At 49.3% G+C, this 18,721-nt stretch overlaps 1 protein-coding gene across 1 annotated transcript in view; it reads right to left on the bottom strand.

Moving 5' to 3' along the window:
* The window catches only part of LAMA5 (laminin subunit alpha 5), a 137,741-nt gene that overhangs the window by 7,113 nt on the left and 111,907 nt on the right, over nucleotides 1-18,721 (bottom strand). Inside the window, exons 48-71 of the mRNA XM_044659643.1 lie at nucleotides 18,472-18,615; nucleotides 17,988-18,139; nucleotides 17,785-17,902; nucleotides 17,432-17,536; nucleotides 16,750-16,920; nucleotides 14,810-15,006; nucleotides 14,431-14,547; nucleotides 13,116-13,270; nucleotides 12,162-12,303; nucleotides 11,831-11,933; nucleotides 10,646-10,759; nucleotides 9,714-9,893; nucleotides 7,671-7,819; nucleotides 6,570-6,746; nucleotides 6,204-6,340; nucleotides 5,479-5,632; nucleotides 4,697-4,830; nucleotides 4,374-4,536; nucleotides 3,926-4,048; nucleotides 3,514-3,665; nucleotides 3,125-3,257; nucleotides 2,572-2,715; nucleotides 2,091-2,221; nucleotides 72-239 (exon numbers count right to left, since the gene is read on the bottom strand). Coding sequence (XP_044515578.1) covers nucleotides 72-239; nucleotides 2,091-2,221; nucleotides 2,572-2,715; nucleotides 3,125-3,257; nucleotides 3,514-3,665; nucleotides 3,926-4,048; nucleotides 4,374-4,536; nucleotides 4,697-4,830; nucleotides 5,479-5,632; nucleotides 6,204-6,340; nucleotides 6,570-6,746; nucleotides 7,671-7,819; nucleotides 9,714-9,893; nucleotides 10,646-10,759; nucleotides 11,831-11,933; nucleotides 12,162-12,303; nucleotides 13,116-13,270; nucleotides 14,431-14,547; nucleotides 14,810-15,006; nucleotides 16,750-16,920; nucleotides 17,432-17,536; nucleotides 17,785-17,902; nucleotides 17,988-18,139; nucleotides 18,472-18,615 — 3,463 coding nt within the window. The remainder of the gene's footprint in view (nucleotides 1-71; nucleotides 240-2,090; nucleotides 2,222-2,571; nucleotides 2,716-3,124; nucleotides 3,258-3,513; nucleotides 3,666-3,925; nucleotides 4,049-4,373; nucleotides 4,537-4,696; nucleotides 4,831-5,478; nucleotides 5,633-6,203; nucleotides 6,341-6,569; nucleotides 6,747-7,670; nucleotides 7,820-9,713; nucleotides 9,894-10,645; nucleotides 10,760-11,830; nucleotides 11,934-12,161; nucleotides 12,304-13,115; nucleotides 13,271-14,430; nucleotides 14,548-14,809; nucleotides 15,007-16,749; nucleotides 16,921-17,431; nucleotides 17,537-17,784; nucleotides 17,903-17,987; nucleotides 18,140-18,471; nucleotides 18,616-18,721) is intronic.

Here is an 18,721-nt window from a genome sequence, read left to right on the forward strand (position 1 = left end):
TCCGGCCAGGCCAGCAATCTCCAGGGCTGAAGGCATGGGGGTCCCTGGCCTCCCCCTTCTCTATGACTCACCGCCGCACAAAGACATTGCTGATACAGCCTGTCAGGTTTTGGAAGGCACCAGACTCAGGCAGCCCCCCAAGAAGGAAGCGAGGAGGGCCTTCGGTGGCAGCCTGACGCCGAGACCGGCCCCCTCGGGGCTCTGCACCTTGGAGTTGATCGTCCACGTACAGCCAGACCCTGGAGGAGAAGGACGTTTGTGAGTACAGCCACCAGACTTTCTTCCATGATGGCCATGCCAACGACACGCACAATTCCCATCCTTGAGGCCTCATGGAAGGAGGAATGGGTCTCTCCCCCAACCTGCTGCGTACAAAATAGATTCTAAGTTATCAGAGGGAATTTTTATTAAAATGTTTAGGGAATGACTACCAGACTTTTAATCTCTCTTGTGGGTATTGAAATCTATTTCAGCTGGAATGCAGCTGAGCCCAAGGCCTGGCACACGGCGGATGATCGATAAAGGGGCACTGAATGAATTGGTAATTAATAAACAAGGGCAAAGAGGCAAAAGTGCTGCAACGAGATATACAGAAGGTATCCTAAGTTCAAAGAGAAATGTGTGATTGCTTCGACAGAGCACTGAATCTCTTAACAAAAGGATGCAATATGGGGATTTGGAATCAGGAAGACCTAAATTCGAATCCCACTTCAGACCCTTATTAACAGTGTGACTGTTAAGTAATTAGTCTCCCTCAGTTTCTTCATTCTGCTAAATGGGGGTAGTAATAGCTCTAACCTCACAGGGGGATTGTGAAAGTCAAATGAGAGACTCTGGAAAATGCTTTTTAACCTTGAAGTAATATCTTGATGTTGGCACTTCAGAATAATGACAATTCAAGGATACCTTGAGGGGTCTAGGCCCTCCTCAGCACAGGCCCCCTGTGTATTACGGTGGGTCTGTGTGAGCTTCCCAGGACAACGTCCCTGCTGCCAAGGGGGTGTAAGATTAAAATTAATATCCAATAACTCCAAGTATTATATTTTATAAGGTTTATTAATAATCACTTGAAGTAGAAAGAAAATCAACTAAAAGAAATAGAAATTCAAACCTAATTATCTAACAAAAAGTAAACCCACATATGTAGATTCTCCAGCCTGGCATAAAGCCTGCTTTCCCAGCCACGATAAGGGGAAAAGAGAGAGGGTGGAGCTATACGCACAACTTTATCTCCAAACTATAAGGAGGTAAGGTGAGAACAAAGTTGGGAAGCTGGGAAAGAGAGTTTTGGGGAGTAAAATTCTAATTATACCAGGGCCCACTGCTAGTGCCCAAGAAGCTACTCTCTAGTCAGCCCAAGGGATTCTCAGACAAGGCAGAAGGCATCCCCAGGACCATTCCTGAAGGGCTTCCTAACTAGGGACAAGGAGCTGGTGCTTGGGCTCTCTTGGCACAGCCTTAAAGTGTTGGTGCTTACCTCTGCCCCCTGTGGAGGTATCATAGCATGTGGGGGAAGGTTCGCTAAGCACCTACTGTGCGCCAGACTCATCTTTGTGAGTTCAAATCTGGACTCAGAAACCTACTGGTCCTATGACCCTTGACAATTCCCTTAAGCCTGTTTGTTTCCTCATTGGAGCTAGAGAAGTATCTTTGCCAAGAAAACCCTCAGAAACAACCGAAAAATGACTGAATAACCACAACCACAACATGCCAGGCATTGTGCAAAGGGCTTCACAAATATGGTGGCCCTTGAGACTGGCTTTGAATCAGGGTTTCCTTGACTTCAGAGTTCTCCTTGCACCCCTAGAAAGCACTAGAATTCTCGGACTTTTTAGTTTGTAAAGCGCTTTCCTAATGGGAGTGTGTGCAATCCTTACAACAGCCCCATGGATTAAGGGGGGCAGGACTATAGGGAGAGGGGTCCCAGCGTGCCAGGGCGCAGCTGGGATTGGAGTGCCAGGACTTCTGGGCTTCTGTCCGCCCTGCTTCCTTGGCACCTCCCCCCCAGTGCTTTATGCCCGGGGTGGGGGATGGGAGTGGTAGGAGGAGTGGGAGTGGGAGTGGGAGTGAGAGGAGCTCAGAACACTCACCCGGTGTCATTAATGTAGACCGCCACATAGTGCGCAGCCCCATCTGAGTAAGCGCCTCTCGTCATCACCTCGGCCCGAAGGAACTTGAGCGTCACCCGGCCCTGTCTCAGGGATACCTGGAAAATGCCCTCCTGGTACCGTGAGGGCAGGCGCCGCATGGTCAGTGAAGGGAAAAGGCGCAGGGATCTCAGTGCAAACCCCATGAGGGGGCGGAGGAGGGAAAGGGGCCCTCTGACACTTCCACTGATCCTGGGGAATGGGGAAGGGTACTTGGGGGGGGCACCCAGCTCACCCACCCGTCACCCTCAGAAGCGCCAGGGACGTGGCTTCCTTAAGGGGGTCGGACCGTCCAAAGAAATGGACAGAATTAAACAGGAGGCCCAGGTTAGGGTCCAGAAGGAGAGGAGGGGCTGGGGGGGAACCCCAGAAACCCAAGCGATTCTGGGTTCAGGTGAGACTTCCAAGATGTGTTGACACGTACTGGCGAGGCATGATAGTAGAGAAGACCGCTGTCTTGGGTGGAACGGAAGCCAAAACCAGTGTAGAAGTTTGTGGTGAGCGGGGGCACATCTCGGAGGGCCAAGGTCAGGTAGCCATGCCCGTGGAAGGTCATGGACCGAGTAATCTGCCATGAGAGGGACGCGTCAGGAGGAAGGTGCATCCCACGTCCAGTGCTGAACACTTGTGGGCTCCTAGCCCGGAGATGAAGGGACCTCAGAGGTCATCCAGTCCAACCCTCTCATTTTCTAGAGGGGCACACTGGGGTGGGGTGGGGGCTGTGCACCCAGAGAACGAGCCTCAGAGATCATATTGGAACGGGGGCGAAGGCCCCTTCCCAGGTCGTCACCTTTCCCCTCTGGTCGCCCTCCCTCCCGAAGAAGGCAGGTGAGGAATTGTCGTCCCTATTTTTCAGATGAGATAACTAAGTGCAGAAGGAAAATGGAGCAGGACTCGAGCCCAGGCTTCCCAGGCCTAAGCTGCCATACTGGACGAGGAGGAGGCTGTGCCAGGGATCTCCAGAGCCAGTCTCTCACCAGGAGGTCGGACGTGCAGCCTGAGCTGATGCCGGTCGTATTCAGTCTCTTCAGGTCCACATATTTGCCAAGGGCTTTGAGACCCTTCACACAGCCCCGGATCGAGCCGCCAGTGGGGAACAAGGCTCGTAGGCTGTAAAGAGGCAGTGAGGGGCTTGTCAGAGACTTCTGCCGCATGACACGGCCCCCCAGCTTTGGGATGCCATCCCGACTCTTCTGCCCATCCTTCCAGGCCTCAGCTTGTCTTTCCCCTTTCTGGGAAGCCTTACATGACTCCTCATGTCCGCACCCGCATCTCCCACCCTGAATTTCCGTCGTTCAGAGCCCCGGCCTCTCTGGTGCTGGGTCAAGCCGGCTTGGGAGGGGGAGGAAGGAGGCGGGAGTCTCACCTTGAGGGAAGCTGGGCCAGAGGAACCCCTCCCAGGTAGTAGGAGTCGGCGTTTTCCAGCATATTCTCCTCCTGCAGGCTGAAGACAGACACTCGCTCCACTCGGACCAGGACCCGCTTTCGGCCTGCCCCACTCATGATGAAAATCTGGATCTAGGTGGAGAAGCAGAGGAGACCCTCAGGGCCCCTTGGAGTCCCAGAGCCTTAACGTCCATCTTAAAGTCCTCCTGGCCCCCCACCTTGTGGGAAGGATGGCAGGACCCAGGAGCCAAAGCCCTGGTCTCACCATGAGGAGAATACCTGGGGGACTCAAGCCATCTCTGAGTCCTCGACCCCTTTTCCCAGGAGAGTGCTGGGAGTGTATGGCTGCTTTGATGGGGAAGGGTGCAAGGAGGGAGAAGGGGCCAAATTACCGCTTTGTTGGACGAGGTAAAGGGTGCCAGTTCCTGTTGCGGGGTGGCAATCTGCAGCCCGTGGCTAAAGTCATAGTAGAGGATGAGGCGGCCTTCCTGAACAGCCAGACAGAGGAACTGGTCCTGAGAGAAGGAGAAAAGGTGAGAAGGGAGCCTGGGAGAGTCACTGCAGAGGGGAATTAGGAGAGGACAGAGTCTGGGGAGACAGAGGAAGGGAGAGGAGATAAGAAGCTGTGATGGAGGCAGTGAGAGCAGAAAATGCACCGCCTTTGGAGTCAAGCACCGGGATTCAGATTCTACCTCTGATATTTTAAATAAACTTCTCTGTGCCCACCTGAAGATCTTGGACTTGACAGATTTAGGTATGTTTCCTGTCAGGTCTAGATCTCTGATCACTAGACCAATGAGTCTAGAAGCAAGGAAGGGATTGGGGGAATGGTGTCCGTGCCTGGTGCTGAAGGAAGAAGATGATGCCTGTATAGGAGACCAGTCTCAGCTCCTGCTCAAAGCGCTTGGTGCTGCTCATCTGAGTCTCAAAGCTGATGTGTGCAAAGCCTGTGCCATCCAGGTAGGAGCCATCTGTCAGCCAGGGGTCCCCCGTGGACTTGGACCTAATGAAGGAGACAAACTTGAGACCTCTCCTCCCTCCAGCCCTAGCTGTTCTCAGCACTGCCTTACACCCTCCCAAGTTCTGAGAAAGAATGGAGATCAGAGATAAAAGAGGGATCAAAGGGGATAAGAGTCAGGGATGGGGCTGGGGAAGGAAGGCACCTGGCACACGGCTTGTCTGTAGCTGTATCCAGGTGGAAGGTCCGCAGGAAGTTGTAAAGACTCACAACCTCCTCATTCAAGGTGTCCATCTCAATGCAGCCCCGGTAACCAGGGTAACGCAGAGGCACAGGGGGCTGAAGGGGCAGAAAGGCAGAATTAGAAACCAGGGGTTAGTGGACAAGCAAGGTAAGCTGACTATTTTGGAAGGGTTAGCAATTGGCCTCCATCTTCAATCTAAGGCAGAACAGAGTCTGGGAAAGGTGGGTTTAAGTGAGATGCCAAGAGGCAGTGGAATTTCTGCTCTGAGAAGAGGCGATGGAGGGAGCCTCAGAACTTCCTTCTCTGAGGTTGTTTGCCAAGAGGCAGTGTGATGAATAAGGTGGTCCTCCTTCTCTCTGCCTTTCTCAATCCTATAGCTTCCTATCTATCTCCTCTGGGAAGTGTTCCCTGATTTCCTCCCTAGCTCCACCAACCAAGCTAAAAATGTTTTCTCCCCACTCAAATTCTCTAGAGCATTTTGTCTGAACTGTCTTGGCCCCATCACATCCTTCTTTACTTGTGAACATGTCATATTCCTTCAATAAATAAAATAAAAAATGACAGAGACCATCAGTTTTTAGTTCTATATTCCCAATTCCTTGCACTTGAATTACCCTGGATTATTAATTGTTCTGGGTCTAACAGAGATGTTCATTTGTACATCACTGGTCAGAGAATGGAATTTCTCTCCCCTCTCTCCATCTCCCTCTCTCTCATCCCATGAGGAGCTTTCCTGGGCTTACCGTGAAGTTGGCGGGATAGCCACCCACATAGAAGACAAAGTCTTGAGGGCTTAGATTAAGTAGACCCTGGTCCCCAGGGTACACACTGTCTCCCCTGGTCTCATGTACCGTCTGCTTTTCCATTGTGACAGACATATGGCCATACTGAAGGATCCTAGAAGAGGAGAAGAAAAAATGAGAGCCCTGAAGATGTCTCAGTCAGTGCTCTCTTGCCCCAGGCCTTGGTGGTCTCCCTCCACATCTCTCTCCTTTTTTCCTGGTCTACACCTGTCTTTCCCATAGAAGACTGATTCTCTCATTTGACAGGGTAAATGAGGCCAAGGGGAGTGAGGTGATTTCCTTAAGGCCCATAACCTAAGAACTTGATGCATTAGCCCAAGCTGCCTCTTGCTTAAGAGCGGAGAATCAGCGGTGACCAAGGGAAGTCCTAGAATCACTGTTGTAGAACTAGTAGAGGCCTTAGAGATAATGAATTCCAATCCCATCATGTTCCTTATGAGGAAACAAACCTCAAGAGAAGAAGTGATTTATCCAGGTTTGCACAACAATTTCAGCATCAAAGCTGGAGCTAGAAGACCAGGTTTCCTGACTCCTGGTTGGGTGCCCTCTTCACTAGACTGCTGCCTCCCCTCTGAAGAGACTTTGGAGGATGAGAGATTGCTGCATCCCTCCCATCTGAAAGCCTAAAGGGCAGGGGGTCCAGGTAGCAGGGGGAGGATAAAGACCTGTCAATGCTGACAGTAGCAAATTGTTCCCCGATGTCCTCGTCAATGGTCAGAGTCCTGTGTTCTGCTTCTCCAAGCCGGTAAACCCACTGCACCTTGTGTTCACGTAGGACTACCCCCATGTAGTCCCCAGAGGCCTGGAAGTCAGAATAGGGAAGGATGTTCTCCCTGGGACATGAGCCACCTTCCTTTTCTCTTCTGGTGGCCCCTGCCCTTTTCCTCTTCCCCTAGCCACATGCATTTGGGGTTCTTGGTCAACAGGGGACCGATGAACTCCAGCCCAATGAGTCCCAGAGGCCCTTCTTGTGCATGCTCAGCCTCTGAGGTGTGGGTAGCTGGCTCCCTCTCCTTCCACAAAGTGCCTACCTCGTGACTGCCCATGTAGAGGACAAACTGGTTGCTGCCATCCTGATCTTGCTGTTGAGGTGGCTCTGAGCTCTGGATATAGAACTTAAGAGCTGTATATGCAGCCAAGTCCTGCAAGTCCCGGGGAGGCCGCAGCTGCACCCCTGAGCGGCCGTTGAATTTCATGGGCACTTTCACCTGGTAGGGGAAGAGGATCCAACACCCACTGGTCAGTGGGCTCTGGGATTTGGGAGGGATTTGGAGGCAAAGGGGGCACTGTCCTTAGTAGGATGTTTAGAAGAACCTGAGAAATGCTTCCTGCTCTGGGACATTCATGCCTCATGCCCTGATGGCAGCCTTGTATTGGGTAGGAACACTCCATCCAGCCTCCCTAATCAGAGCAACTCTAAGAGGACAAAAGTGTAGGGGAACTTCAGCAGCATTTGCCAATCCTCTGTAGCCCTTTCTACTCCATGATAGCCCCAGCTTGCCAAGGGCTCAGAAAGAGGAGCAGGGTACAGGCCATGAAGAGAGAACACATGTGAAGACACTCCAACTCCTCTTCTTCTGATCAGGCCTGGTAGGCAGAGCTTGGGCAGTCACTGCCTTCATTTGGGACCCCAGCCCTCAGACCCCTCTATTGTTTCTCCTCGACCCCATCTTATTCCCCAGTATCCTTTGCTCCTTCAATAAAATAAGACCCTAATATTCATTTAGTCCTTAAGGTTTTCAAAGCACTTTACATGTATTATCTTGACTGATCCTCATACTAACTTTGGGAGATAGGTGTTAGTTAAATATTAGATTAGGTTAGTTAAATATTAAATATTTTAATAAATAAAATATTATCCTTATTTTAAAGATGAGGAAACAGACTAAAAGAAAATAAATGAATCACTTGGAAGAATCTAGCAAGTATATCTAAAGCAGGATTCAAATTCAGGTCTTCCTGATTCCAAATCCAATGCTCTTTCCGCTGTCACCTACAATGCCTCCTTTAACACAAGTCCCCTGCTCCCTCCTACCCCTATCCTAAAGGACTTCCTTAGTCCCCTCCTTGGTTCTTCTTTTAGCAAAGACCTTGCTCCCTTGCCTTCATTTCCATCCCTCCCTGTACAGTACCTTGCTTGCAGCACTACGGGCCTGGGTGATGAGTTCCCTCACACGCAAGATGCTGTTGGAGAGGGCCAGACTGGAATTCTGGCCTCTCTTGTTCTCTAGGTGGCTTAGCTTGGCCAGTAGTTGAGGCAGGGTCTTCTCTAGGCTGGATACTGTAGGGGAGATGACAACCCATGCATGAAACAAGCCCACCTCAGAGAGCCGTGGCTAATGGGAACAAGATGCAGCAGTGCCCCTCACCCACCAACACTAGGCACAGGGAATTGTGGACTACTGGTGGCCTCACTTTCTCCATCAATATAAAGGGCAGGATCCTCCTGTCTGTAGGAGGATGAAATTACCCACTGTGGAATAAGGAAGTAAAGTGATATTTTCATCAAGCTGTATGTCACATGAGCATCTCAGATCCAACATGTGCAAAACAGAAATAATTATGTTTCCCCCAAATCCATACTTCTGAACTTTTCTATTTCTTTTGAGGGCACCATGATCTTTGCAGTTATCCAGATTCAAGACCTCAATGCTTCATTCTCCCTCACATCACAAAGCCAATCAGTTGCCATCTTGTCCATCTTCTTCCATAGCATCCCTCACACACGGCCCCTTCTTTCCCCTCACATGGCCACCACCCTATTTCAGGTCCTTATCACCTCTCACTTGAACAGTTCCAAAGCCTACTCATTGATCTTCTTGCCTGCCTCAAGCCTCTCCTTTCTCTCTTCCATCCTCCACACATCTGCCAAAGAAAGAATGCTAAAGCACAGATCTACTATGTCATTCTCCTGCTCGATAAAACTCCATTGGCTCCCAGTCACCACTCTGAGCAAATGCAAATACCTGTTTGTCCTTTAAAGTCCTTCATAACCTGGCTCTCAAACCTCTTTTTCCAGCCTAATTATTGCTCTTCCAAACACTCTCACCTTCGAGTTCTCTCAGATCTAGTCAAACTGTCCTGGCTATCACTCACTTGCAAAATGAATTCTCCCATCCCATGGCTGTTACCATACCAACATACTCCTTCCTCCCCTCTACTTTTTAGAATCCCCCCTTTTCTTCAAAGTTCAGCCCAAGCCCTACTTTGTCACCTGGTCTTTCTTGATCTCCCTCTAGGGAGATGCTAGGGCCTGCCCTCCAAATTATATTTATTTTGTATGTATGCTGTCTCTGCAAAAGAATATCATCTCCTTGAAAGAAAGTAGGGACTGTTGACACTTTTATATTTTGTGTTCTGAGCACCTACCATACTGCTTGGTACATCCTAGGCCTTTAATAATGTACAAAAATATTTGTAGCTGTGCTCTTTGTGGTGGCAAAAAATGAGAAAGTGAGAGGGTGTTCCTCAACTGGGGAATGGCTAAACAAATTGTGGTATATGATAGTGATGGAACACTATTGTGCTATAAGGAATGATGAACTGCTTAATTTCTATATGAAATGGAAAGAACTCCATGAACTGATGCGGAGTGAAATAAGCAGAACCAGGAGAACATTGTACATAGAAATGGAAACATTATTGAGATGATCAAATGGGATCGACTTTGCTACTAGCAGCAATGCAACGATCCAGGACAATCATGAAGGACTTATGAGAAAGAATGCTATCCATATCCAGAGAAAGAACTATGGGAGTAGAAATGCAGAAGAAAAACATATGACTTATCACTTGTTTATATGGGTATATGACTTGGAGTTTTGGTTTTAAAAGATTACACTATTACAAAAATGAATAATATGGAAATAGGTATCAAGTGCTAACACATTTATAACCCAGTGGAATTGCTTGTCACCTCCAGGAGTGGGGAGGGAAGAGGGGAGGGAGAAAACAAGGATCATGTAATCATGGGCAAAAAAAAAAAATCCTTAAAAATAAATAAATAAATCTTTAAAAAATGTTAATAATGCTTGTTAATTGAATCCATTTTTAACATAAGGAATTTGAGGTACATGTTAAATAACCTGCTCAAAGTCTTATAAAGAGTAGAACCAGCCCTAATACACAGATCTTCCCACTCCCAGCCCATCCCCCAATGCCCCAAGCTTTCTGACCTGATTTCCCAGCATCTTCCATGGCCTGGGCCAGGTCTTGGTTTCTCAGGTCTCCATACTGATCCTGCCATTGATGTAGATTTCTCTGCATGTCTCTCAGTGTGGCCCCCACCTGTGTGGCTGTGTCATTGGCTTCTATGGCCATTGCCTTGGCACGAGCGATCTTCTCACTTGTGTCATCTAGGACAGGGAAAGACTAGCTCGGTGCCCCAAAGACCAACCTTTCCCGAACCACCCAGAAATGGATCCTTGGCTAATGCTAAGGGGGCACCCATAGCCACTTCAGAAGGAAGCAGGACCAGGATCTCAAACTGCAGATAAGGCGATCTTAATACCAGGGAAAGCCCTGGGAAGAGGGAGAAAGTATGGATCCCAGAGCTTCAGGTCACCAAGCTTCCTGGGGTGGAGACAGCAAATCACAGACCATGTGAACCCGTCCCCACAAATCTGGAGTATCTTCTACTATACTAAGGAAACAACAGACTTTCTAAGGAATGAGGGGTGTTGCCAGGGGTGGCAGTCACGAAACTCGAAAGAGAGTAGGAACATAAATTTAGAGCCAGGAAAGGATCTTAGAAGTAATCAAGTACAACTTCTTCACTTTCTACATGAGGAAACGGAGTTAAAGAGAAGTTGAGTGACTCGTGTAGGACCACAAAACTAGTGGCAGAGGCAGGATTTTACTCCAGTGCTCTCACCACCACACCACCTTGCTGCCTAGTGATGAGCAGGTAACTGATGCAATAAAACTACTTGAGAACCAGGATTCTGGGATAACCACGCAAAGGAAGCCAAGTCCTGCACAGTCCATGAGCACCAGGAAGTGCCTGTAAGACATTCTTTCCTCTAACCTCTTAACATGAGTGGTGAGTACAGGGACCTGGGGGGAGAGGGGGGGGGATGCAGGTTCCCAGGGAGGGAGGGAGATGCACCTCTGTCCATGGCCAGCATGCTCTGCACACCCTTCAGTTGGGCCACGAGCCGATCTTTCTTAGCTTTGGCTTCTTCCAGTTGAGTCCGGGAGGCTTGCAAGGTTTCTCTAATAGCTGGAGGGAGAAGCCCAAGGCAATGTTGTCAGCACCAAGTTGAGTTCCATCTACCCCTACTGTAGACTGAAGCATCCTCCCCAGGGAGGCAAAGGGGCACGTGTGCACGTACTCACATGATCTATACAAACACGTACATAATTAAATCAGTTCCATTCATCACACATTTAGTGGAAATTTACAGGATGCCAGGAACTGTCCTAGGTGCTAAGGATGCAAAGAAAAATTGCCCAGTCCCGGCTCCTAAAGCCCTTGTAGTCTACACACACAGAAACATATAAACACAACATTAAAACAGATGAGGACACACAACTGATCATAGATACACACAGCAACACAAGAACCCACAGACAAAAATACACACAGAGGAACAAGTACCCAGATACATGCACAAACAGGAGCTTATTTAACACGTATGTAGTGGAAAGAGTGTGGGACTGGGAGTCAGGAGAGATCTAGTGCCAATCCCGCTTCTGACATTCTGGGCAAAGCACTTACTCTCTTTCAGCCTCAGTTTCCTCATCTGTGAAATGGAGTTAATACTTATACTGTAGTACCTACCTCACTAGGTTGTTGTGAGAATCAAAGGAGATAAATGACATTTAAAGTATTTTGCAAACTTAAAAGTGCTGTCTAATGTTAGTTACTATGTTGCTAGTGATGGTGATTAAATAGAGACCAAGGGAGAGAGACACATGGACACATCAATGCAGACAAAGGTGATTATTCGCAGTGACATACACTGGAACACACACACACACACACACACACACACACACACAGAGAACATCTCTAAATTCCAACTCCTTCTTCCCTGGGTTTGAACAATGCAGCCCCATTCTGGCCCAAGATAATAGCCTAGGAGGCACCTCTGTGCCCCCCCCCTCCTCGTCTATAAAGAGGATGAAGACAGGCAAAAGGCAGCCAAACAAAGGGGACATGGGCACAGCTGCCCAAAGTCAGCCACATTCAGACAAAAGTCTCTTCTCTGCCTGGCTTCCTTCGTGCCCAGCGCCGACCTCTGGCCCGTCCAGGTGCCAGCCCAAGCAGACTCTGGCCCTGGGCTCTCACCTCCACTCAGTTTCCTCTGTTGGTTACGGACAGCTTCTTCCAGAATACTGCTGTTCTCCCGGAGCTCCCGGGCTCGGGCACTCAGCCCTCCGTGAATCACCGTCTGAGTACAAAGGAGGTAAGAAGAGACTTGTTCTTACCAACATGGCCTTGGATCGCTGGGGACGGGGGAACAGAAGAGCAGCTAGGAGGCAGGAAACAAAGTACAAACTCTACAAGCCACCCTGCCCTTTCTCCCTCCCAACTCCCACCAGCCCGTAATCCTCGAGTCAGAAAGAGGGGTCCAGGAAGCCCAAAGGAATGCGTGTGGGAGACCTGCCAGGTCACTCACCCCCCAGGTGCTGGTTGCATTTTGCAGGGCCTGGTTAGCAGCCTCCTCTGCTTTCCCCACAGCCTGAAGGATGCTGGCATAAGCATTCGAGGCTTCGATGGCTCGCTGAATGAACCGATCCTGGTTTGTGTCACGAATGATACTGGGAGCAGGGAAGCGGATGGAAGGTCATGATCCAGAGTGGGGAGGGACAGGAGAGAACTCCTCTCTCACTCTTAGTGACCAGAGCCCCACTCACACTGCCCCCTACTATGCCTCAGCCAATCTCAGCCTGCTGCTGCTGCATAATCCCATAATCCGCCGTCCCCGTCCCTCATTACCTCCAGAGCCCATTTCCGCCAGGAAGCCACCGATGTTTGGTCCCACACTACTGTGACTGCTTGGTTTATGGCAGGTTCACAGGCATAGAATTTATAGCTGACAGAGCCCCTAAAGATCATTCCTTTCAGGCCCAGGAGGGCAAAGCCAGATGTTCTAGGTTGCTCTCATTAATAAGTAGCAGTGCTGAGATTCAAACCCAGATCTCTCAACTTCAGTTTTGTTTCTACGTGTTTATGTACACACTGTCTCTCCTGAGGGACTGTAAGCTCCTCAAGGGCAAGGACTATTCTGTTTTTGTCTCTGTATGTCCAGTGCCTGGCATGGTGCCCTGGGGACAGGTTTGACTGTAGTGGTGGCAGCTTGGCTATGAAATGTAAGGGTCAGGGAAGCATCAAAGATGACACCAGGATGCTTCTTATGACATATGCCTTTCTCTCTTGTGCTTGCAACACTGACCTCAATGTGTAGTTCTAAAGAGCGAATGAGCTGGGGTCAGAATGCTCAGAGAGGCCAAGTACACTTTCCGGCACACCATCTTATCCCTAGGTCCAGCTCCTCTGCGTGCAGAGGCCATGCCTAGCACCCCTGGCATCGCTGTACCTCAGGGGCTCGGCCAGGACTCAGCTGGCTCACCTGGAGAGGTTGTACGCAAGCTGGTCCAGCTCTCGGGCATGCTCCTCAGCTCGCTCCACAATGGGAATCTTGCTGCTTGCAGGAGAGAACTTCTGCATCTTCTCTGTGAGTGGGGTCCGGGCGCCATCCAAGTTGGCAGCCAGACGCTCGTATTCCTAGGGAAAGACACAGGCATGTCCAAGGCTTCCCTCTAAAGACTTTAGCTTAGGGGTCCTTTGGTGGTTCAGGGGAGAGAGTGCCAGGTCTGGAGTTGGGAGGATTTGGATTCAAAGCCGGGCTCAGATGTAGCAGTGTGACCCTGGACAAGTCATTTAGGTCCCATATGCCTACCCTTTGTCCTTCTGTCTTAAGAGTTGTTACTAGGATAGAGATGAAGGGTTTAAGGGGAAAAAAGACAGTCTAGCCCATTTTATTCATAGGGATTATCTACACTGCCTTGCCCAACCTCTTGCTTTCAGTGGAGTGGTTTATTGAAGGTTGCCTGGGCTTGGATTGAACTCAACATGAAAATATCTATAAATGCAAAATAGCAGAAAAATGATCAGAAACAGTTTTATTATTTGTCACCAGGAGGCTCTCCATTTTCAGGATTATCTATAATATCTCAGGCAGGGCCTCTTTGCTATGGAGTGATGGAGCTTGCTGTTCCATATTGAGTGGTTCTGAAAGGGGTTGGGGCTTGTAGGAGTCTCTAGCCTCCTTCCAAAGTGAAATGGAACTGGAGGGTGCTGGAACTTTTCTTGTGTCATTTGTGCTAGTACAATGGGACACATTGGATACAGCTGGGCTCAGAGGCAGGAATGCCTGAGGTTGAAGACCCACCTTTCACATACACTGGCTGTGTGACCCTGGGCAAATGATTTTACTTCACACAGGCATCGTTTTCTAAGATCGTAAGTTTCTGGGCAGACAGTGACTGGCACTGGTAGGAGGAGTTTCTCCCCATGAGTTCTCTACACCAATAAAATTACAAGTGCATTCTGGATCAAAACATAAGTGCTAGCCTCGAGTCCCATTTGCAGGTTATTCTCAGAGCATACCATGCAAATCTATTTAAATGAACATATGTATACAAAACACTAATGCAATGAAATGTTTTGGATTGAAAGTCAGGGGACTTGGGTTCTTGGATTTGCTACAAACTGGATGTATGTTCTTGGGAAAGTCATTTCCTTTGTCCCTAAGTTACCTCCTCTTCCTTCTCCATCCCTATGGACTCATTCAGCTCAGTTCAATTCAATGTTTTTTAACTCTAACCAAAAGATGATTCAATAGGAGGGAGTATTCACCATCTTCCAAGCCCTCCCTCTCTCACCTCCTTGGCCCTGTCCATGGTCTGCAAAAGTTCAGAGACTTGAGCTAAAGCATCTTCCGCCATGCGCAGGGTATCTCTCAGCGTTGAGTTTTCCCTCTCCAACTCCTGCTTCTTTTGCTGAAATGAGGAGTCAACGTCACTGCCTTTACCAGGAGCTCCCAGGCCCTCCCCTTTCCCTCCTGAAGCCCATAATTCCCCTGGAATGGAATTGTTGGGCTAGTAAGGGGAAGAGGGCTTAGAGAAGATGATCCTGTCCCGTGGACATCTCCTCCATGTGTCTCAGAGCCCAGCTACCTTGGGCAGGAAAGTTGGGGTGGGGGAAGAAGAGAATCGAGGAGCCAGAGCAAAGAAAAGGTGCTGGGCTGCTGAGTGGTCTCACCAGCCTCTCCTCCAGGTGCTCTTGATTCCGGCTATTGAGCTCTTCAGTGAGACGAGTCTTATTGACAGCCTCATTCAAGGCATCCCGGAGGTCCATGAGTTGTGAGCTGTGCTGAGCCAACCGCTCCCGGATGCTCGATGCCAAGGCCTGGCTCTCTTCCCACCGGCTGGTCAGTTGACTCTGCACTCGGTTCAGTACTGACCCAGGACAAAGACAGCAGTGGCAGAGAAAGAGAGGAAAAGAAGCAGGTCATTTGCTGCCAAAGGATCATAGGATTTAAGAGTCAGAAAATACTTTCAGGAATTACCTAGTTCAGTGGTTATCCCAACTTTTTTGTTTCAGGGTCCTGTTATACTTTTAAAAAATTCTTTACCTTCTGTTTTAGAATCAATAGTGGGTACTGGTTCCAAGGGAGAAGAGCAGTAAGGGCTAGGCAATGGGGGTTAGGTGACTTGTCCAGGATCACAGAGCTAGGAAATATCTGAGGCAAAATCTGAACCTAGAACCTCCCATCTCTAGGTCTGGCTCTCAATCCACTGAGCCACCCAGCTGCCCCTCCTTATACTCTTAAAAGTAATTGAGGATCTCCCAAAAAGGGTTTTAAAAAATTTGGAATATATCTATCACCATTCATCATATTAGAAAATATATCTTAATATTTTATGAGAATAGGTTTGAATTCATGGTCCCTCTGAGTCTTATAAATCCCTTTAAAGAGGGTCTCAGGAACTCCCAGCTGTCCCTGAAATAGCTGAAAATCTCTCCAAAAAGAGTTTTAAAAATGTGGAGTACATCTATTATTTACTATATTAGAAAATACATCTTAGTATTTTTATGAGAATAGTTTTGAATTCATGGTCCCTCTGAGTCTTATAAATCCCCTAAAGAGGATCTTAGGGACTCCCAGATGTCCCCTGGACCTCGCTTTGAGTACTACCAATCTTATCTAACCTCTTCATTTTATTACTGACAATACTAAAACTTAGGAAAGGCAAGTGACTTGACCAAGGTCATACAACATAACAAAGTCAGGATTTGAGCCCAGGTATTTAAGGCTGAGATCTTATTGAAATGACCATGTCTGGGGAATGCTTGAGTTACTTACAGTATACTATTGTAATGGAATGTAATACACAATAAGGAAAAAATGAATAGGAGGAATTCAGAGAAACATGGAAAAACTGATCTAAACTGAACCAGGAGAATGCTATCCATAATGATTATCCCCTTGCAAATGAAAAATCACCCTCAAGAGCAGCTGAATTCAGCTTAAGAAGTAACTAGGAATTGCAGTCGCTAGTCTCATAGAACCGTTGGTGCAATACACTTCTCTCCTCTCAGAAGATGTAATCTACAGGGCTAGAAGGCTGCATGTGTTGTCATACGTGTCAATCAGTCTTGCTCTACTGGTTTTCTTTGCTTTGAATGAGTGTTTGGGGGACAATACAATGGAAAATACTCTCACGCTGCTAGGTGGCACAGGAGATAGTATTGGATACAGAGTCAGGAAGATCGAGTTCAAATCCAGTCTCAGACACTAGACTGTGTGACTCTGAGTAAGTCACTTAACTGCTGCCTGCCTCAGTTTCCTCATCTGCAAAATGGGAATAATAATAGCACCTACCTCCTGGGGTTGCTGGATGAATCAAATGAGAATATTTATAAATATTTATAAACTTCACAGGCTTTAAAATGCTATATAAATTCTAGCTATTACTGTCGCTGCGGTTATTAAATGACAAGTGTGAAGAAGGGAGTGTGGATAAAACTTTAAGCAATACAAATCAGTTATATTTTAAGAGATTCTCACTGAATTATCATGAAATTCACAAACAGGAGTCTTGTTTTCTCGGGTTCTGAGCCTCCTGAGGACAGAGCTGAACACAGGACTAGGAAAGACTGCTTTGCTTGGGGATTCGAGGCCACCGCCTTCCACTTACAGTTACGTGCCTCTCCCAGCTCCCCTTCGGCCACAGCCTTTGGCCCTCTGAAATCCCTGCCCCGCATCTCCTGCAGCATCCGCTCCACCTCCCCCAGCGTCCGAAGGAACTCTTCACCAGAGGCTGCGCTGGTATTCGATGGGGACAGTCTGTCCATCTGAGATATGAGCTCTGGGGAGGAAGCAGAGTGAGTGACTCTGGGCACGAGCGTCCCCACGGGGCAGGCACGGCCCTTGGCCCACAGATTTTTATAGGGCTCGTCTGGTCCAGCCCACACTCGAACAGATGTTCTCTCTAGAACAGCTCCCCAAATGGGGTCATCCCAAGGACACTTCAGTGAAAGGAAAATCTCTGGGACCTTCCTCTGCCATCTCCTCTCTAGTCTCACCTCATCTTTTATTTTTTATGTGTAAAACCCTTACCTTCAGTCTTAGAATCATTATTAAGTATTGGTTCTAAGACAGAAGAGAGGGGCTCGACGATCAGAATTAAGTGACTTGCTCAGGGTGACACACCTAGGAAGTGTCTGAGGGTCAGATTTGGGCCCAGGACCTCCCGTCTCCAGGTGTGACTGTCTCTCCCCGAGCTATCTAGCTCATCTCTTTCTAAAGGATCCTGCCCTCTTTCCGCAACTTGAGTCAGCACTGGCCAGAAGACCCCGATTCCCTCTCTTCAGGCATACCCCCTAGAGCCCGTTCCACATCCTGGATGCTCCGGAGCAGGGTCTCTGCCCGCTGCAGGTTGTCTCCGGAACTCTCCTGGAGCTGCCCTGCCTGGGCTCGAACATCTGCCACCTAGAGGGTCAAGAAAGACTGCAATCAACTGAAAGCTCTAAAAAGTTAGTGAGAAGAGGCTGAAGAGGCTGAGGACCCGAGCTGGAGAAAAGGAATTTGGGAAGCCCTAACGGACCACACCAGGACAGGAAGACTGAACAACACACCCCGTGCTTAAAACAAGATCAAGCGGAGAGTCTCACCCCGTGAAGGGCCAAGGAAGGCCGGGGGAAAGAGGGGAGGGGAGGGAGAGGAGGGGGGCACCCTTCCTTGCTGTGAAGCCCTTTAGTCTCTTCGTCCAAAACTCCACTCTGACGCTCCAGCTCATCTAGTCTCTGTCTTGTTGGCTCCCGAGACCCCAAGGGGCCTCGAAGCTGATCCTGGGGAGGGAAAGGAGGCCGTGTTAAAGGCATTGGAGGCTTTGCCGAGGTGGGGAGGAGCAGAGCCCAGGTCAGGGCAACCTACCGCCAGGGCAATGATGGAGCTGTTGATCCCGTGTAATCGGGCCCAGGCCACGGAGCTGGCATTGAGGCTGCTGAGCTGCTGGAGGATGGTGGGGAAGAGCGATTCCATCCTCTCCAGGTCATCCAGCAGCAGCACCACACAGCTGTCACACACTGGGGGGAGGCAAGAGCAGCGGTCAGCATGGACCCGAAACCTTCCTCGTGGCCTCCCTTCAGAGCTAGCAGAGGGAGACTCAGAGACGCTCCCCGGGTTGGGTTCAGTCCTTGTGGCTTGGGGGACAAAGGGTGCTGATCACTCAGGTCAGCAGGTCCCCCAACTGGTCAGGGAATGAGGGAGTGCTCACAGGAGGAGGCAGGGAGAGGAGGGGCCAGAGATAGCCGTGGCTGGCTCTGAACAAGGAGAAAGGCAGTCAGAAAGGAGGAAAGGAAGGAAAAAGGAAGGAGAAAAATATGGGTGAGGAAAGAGGGTGGGCGTCGGGGCCCACCTTCACAGTGGACGCCCCCAGGGCCGTGGGTCACAGGCACTTGATGCTGGTGGCTGCAGGAGTCACACTGCTTCCCGCTCAGGCCAGGGGGGCAGGTGCATTCGCCTGTGCGGGGATCACAGTGGCCCCCTCGACACTGACAGCCTGCGGGGAAGAAGAGCAGGTGACTGGGGCAGACTAGGCTCACCTCTCCCCATCCCGGTTCATCCTCCCTGGGGCACCGCTTCTCCCAGGACCCCGTATGATTCAG

Source organism: Gracilinanus agilis, chromosome 2, assembly GCF_016433145.1.
Source record: "Gracilinanus agilis isolate LMUSP501 chromosome 2, AgileGrace, whole genome shotgun sequence".
Classification (NCBI taxonomy): Eukaryota; Metazoa; Chordata; class Mammalia; order Didelphimorphia; family Didelphidae; genus Gracilinanus; species Gracilinanus agilis.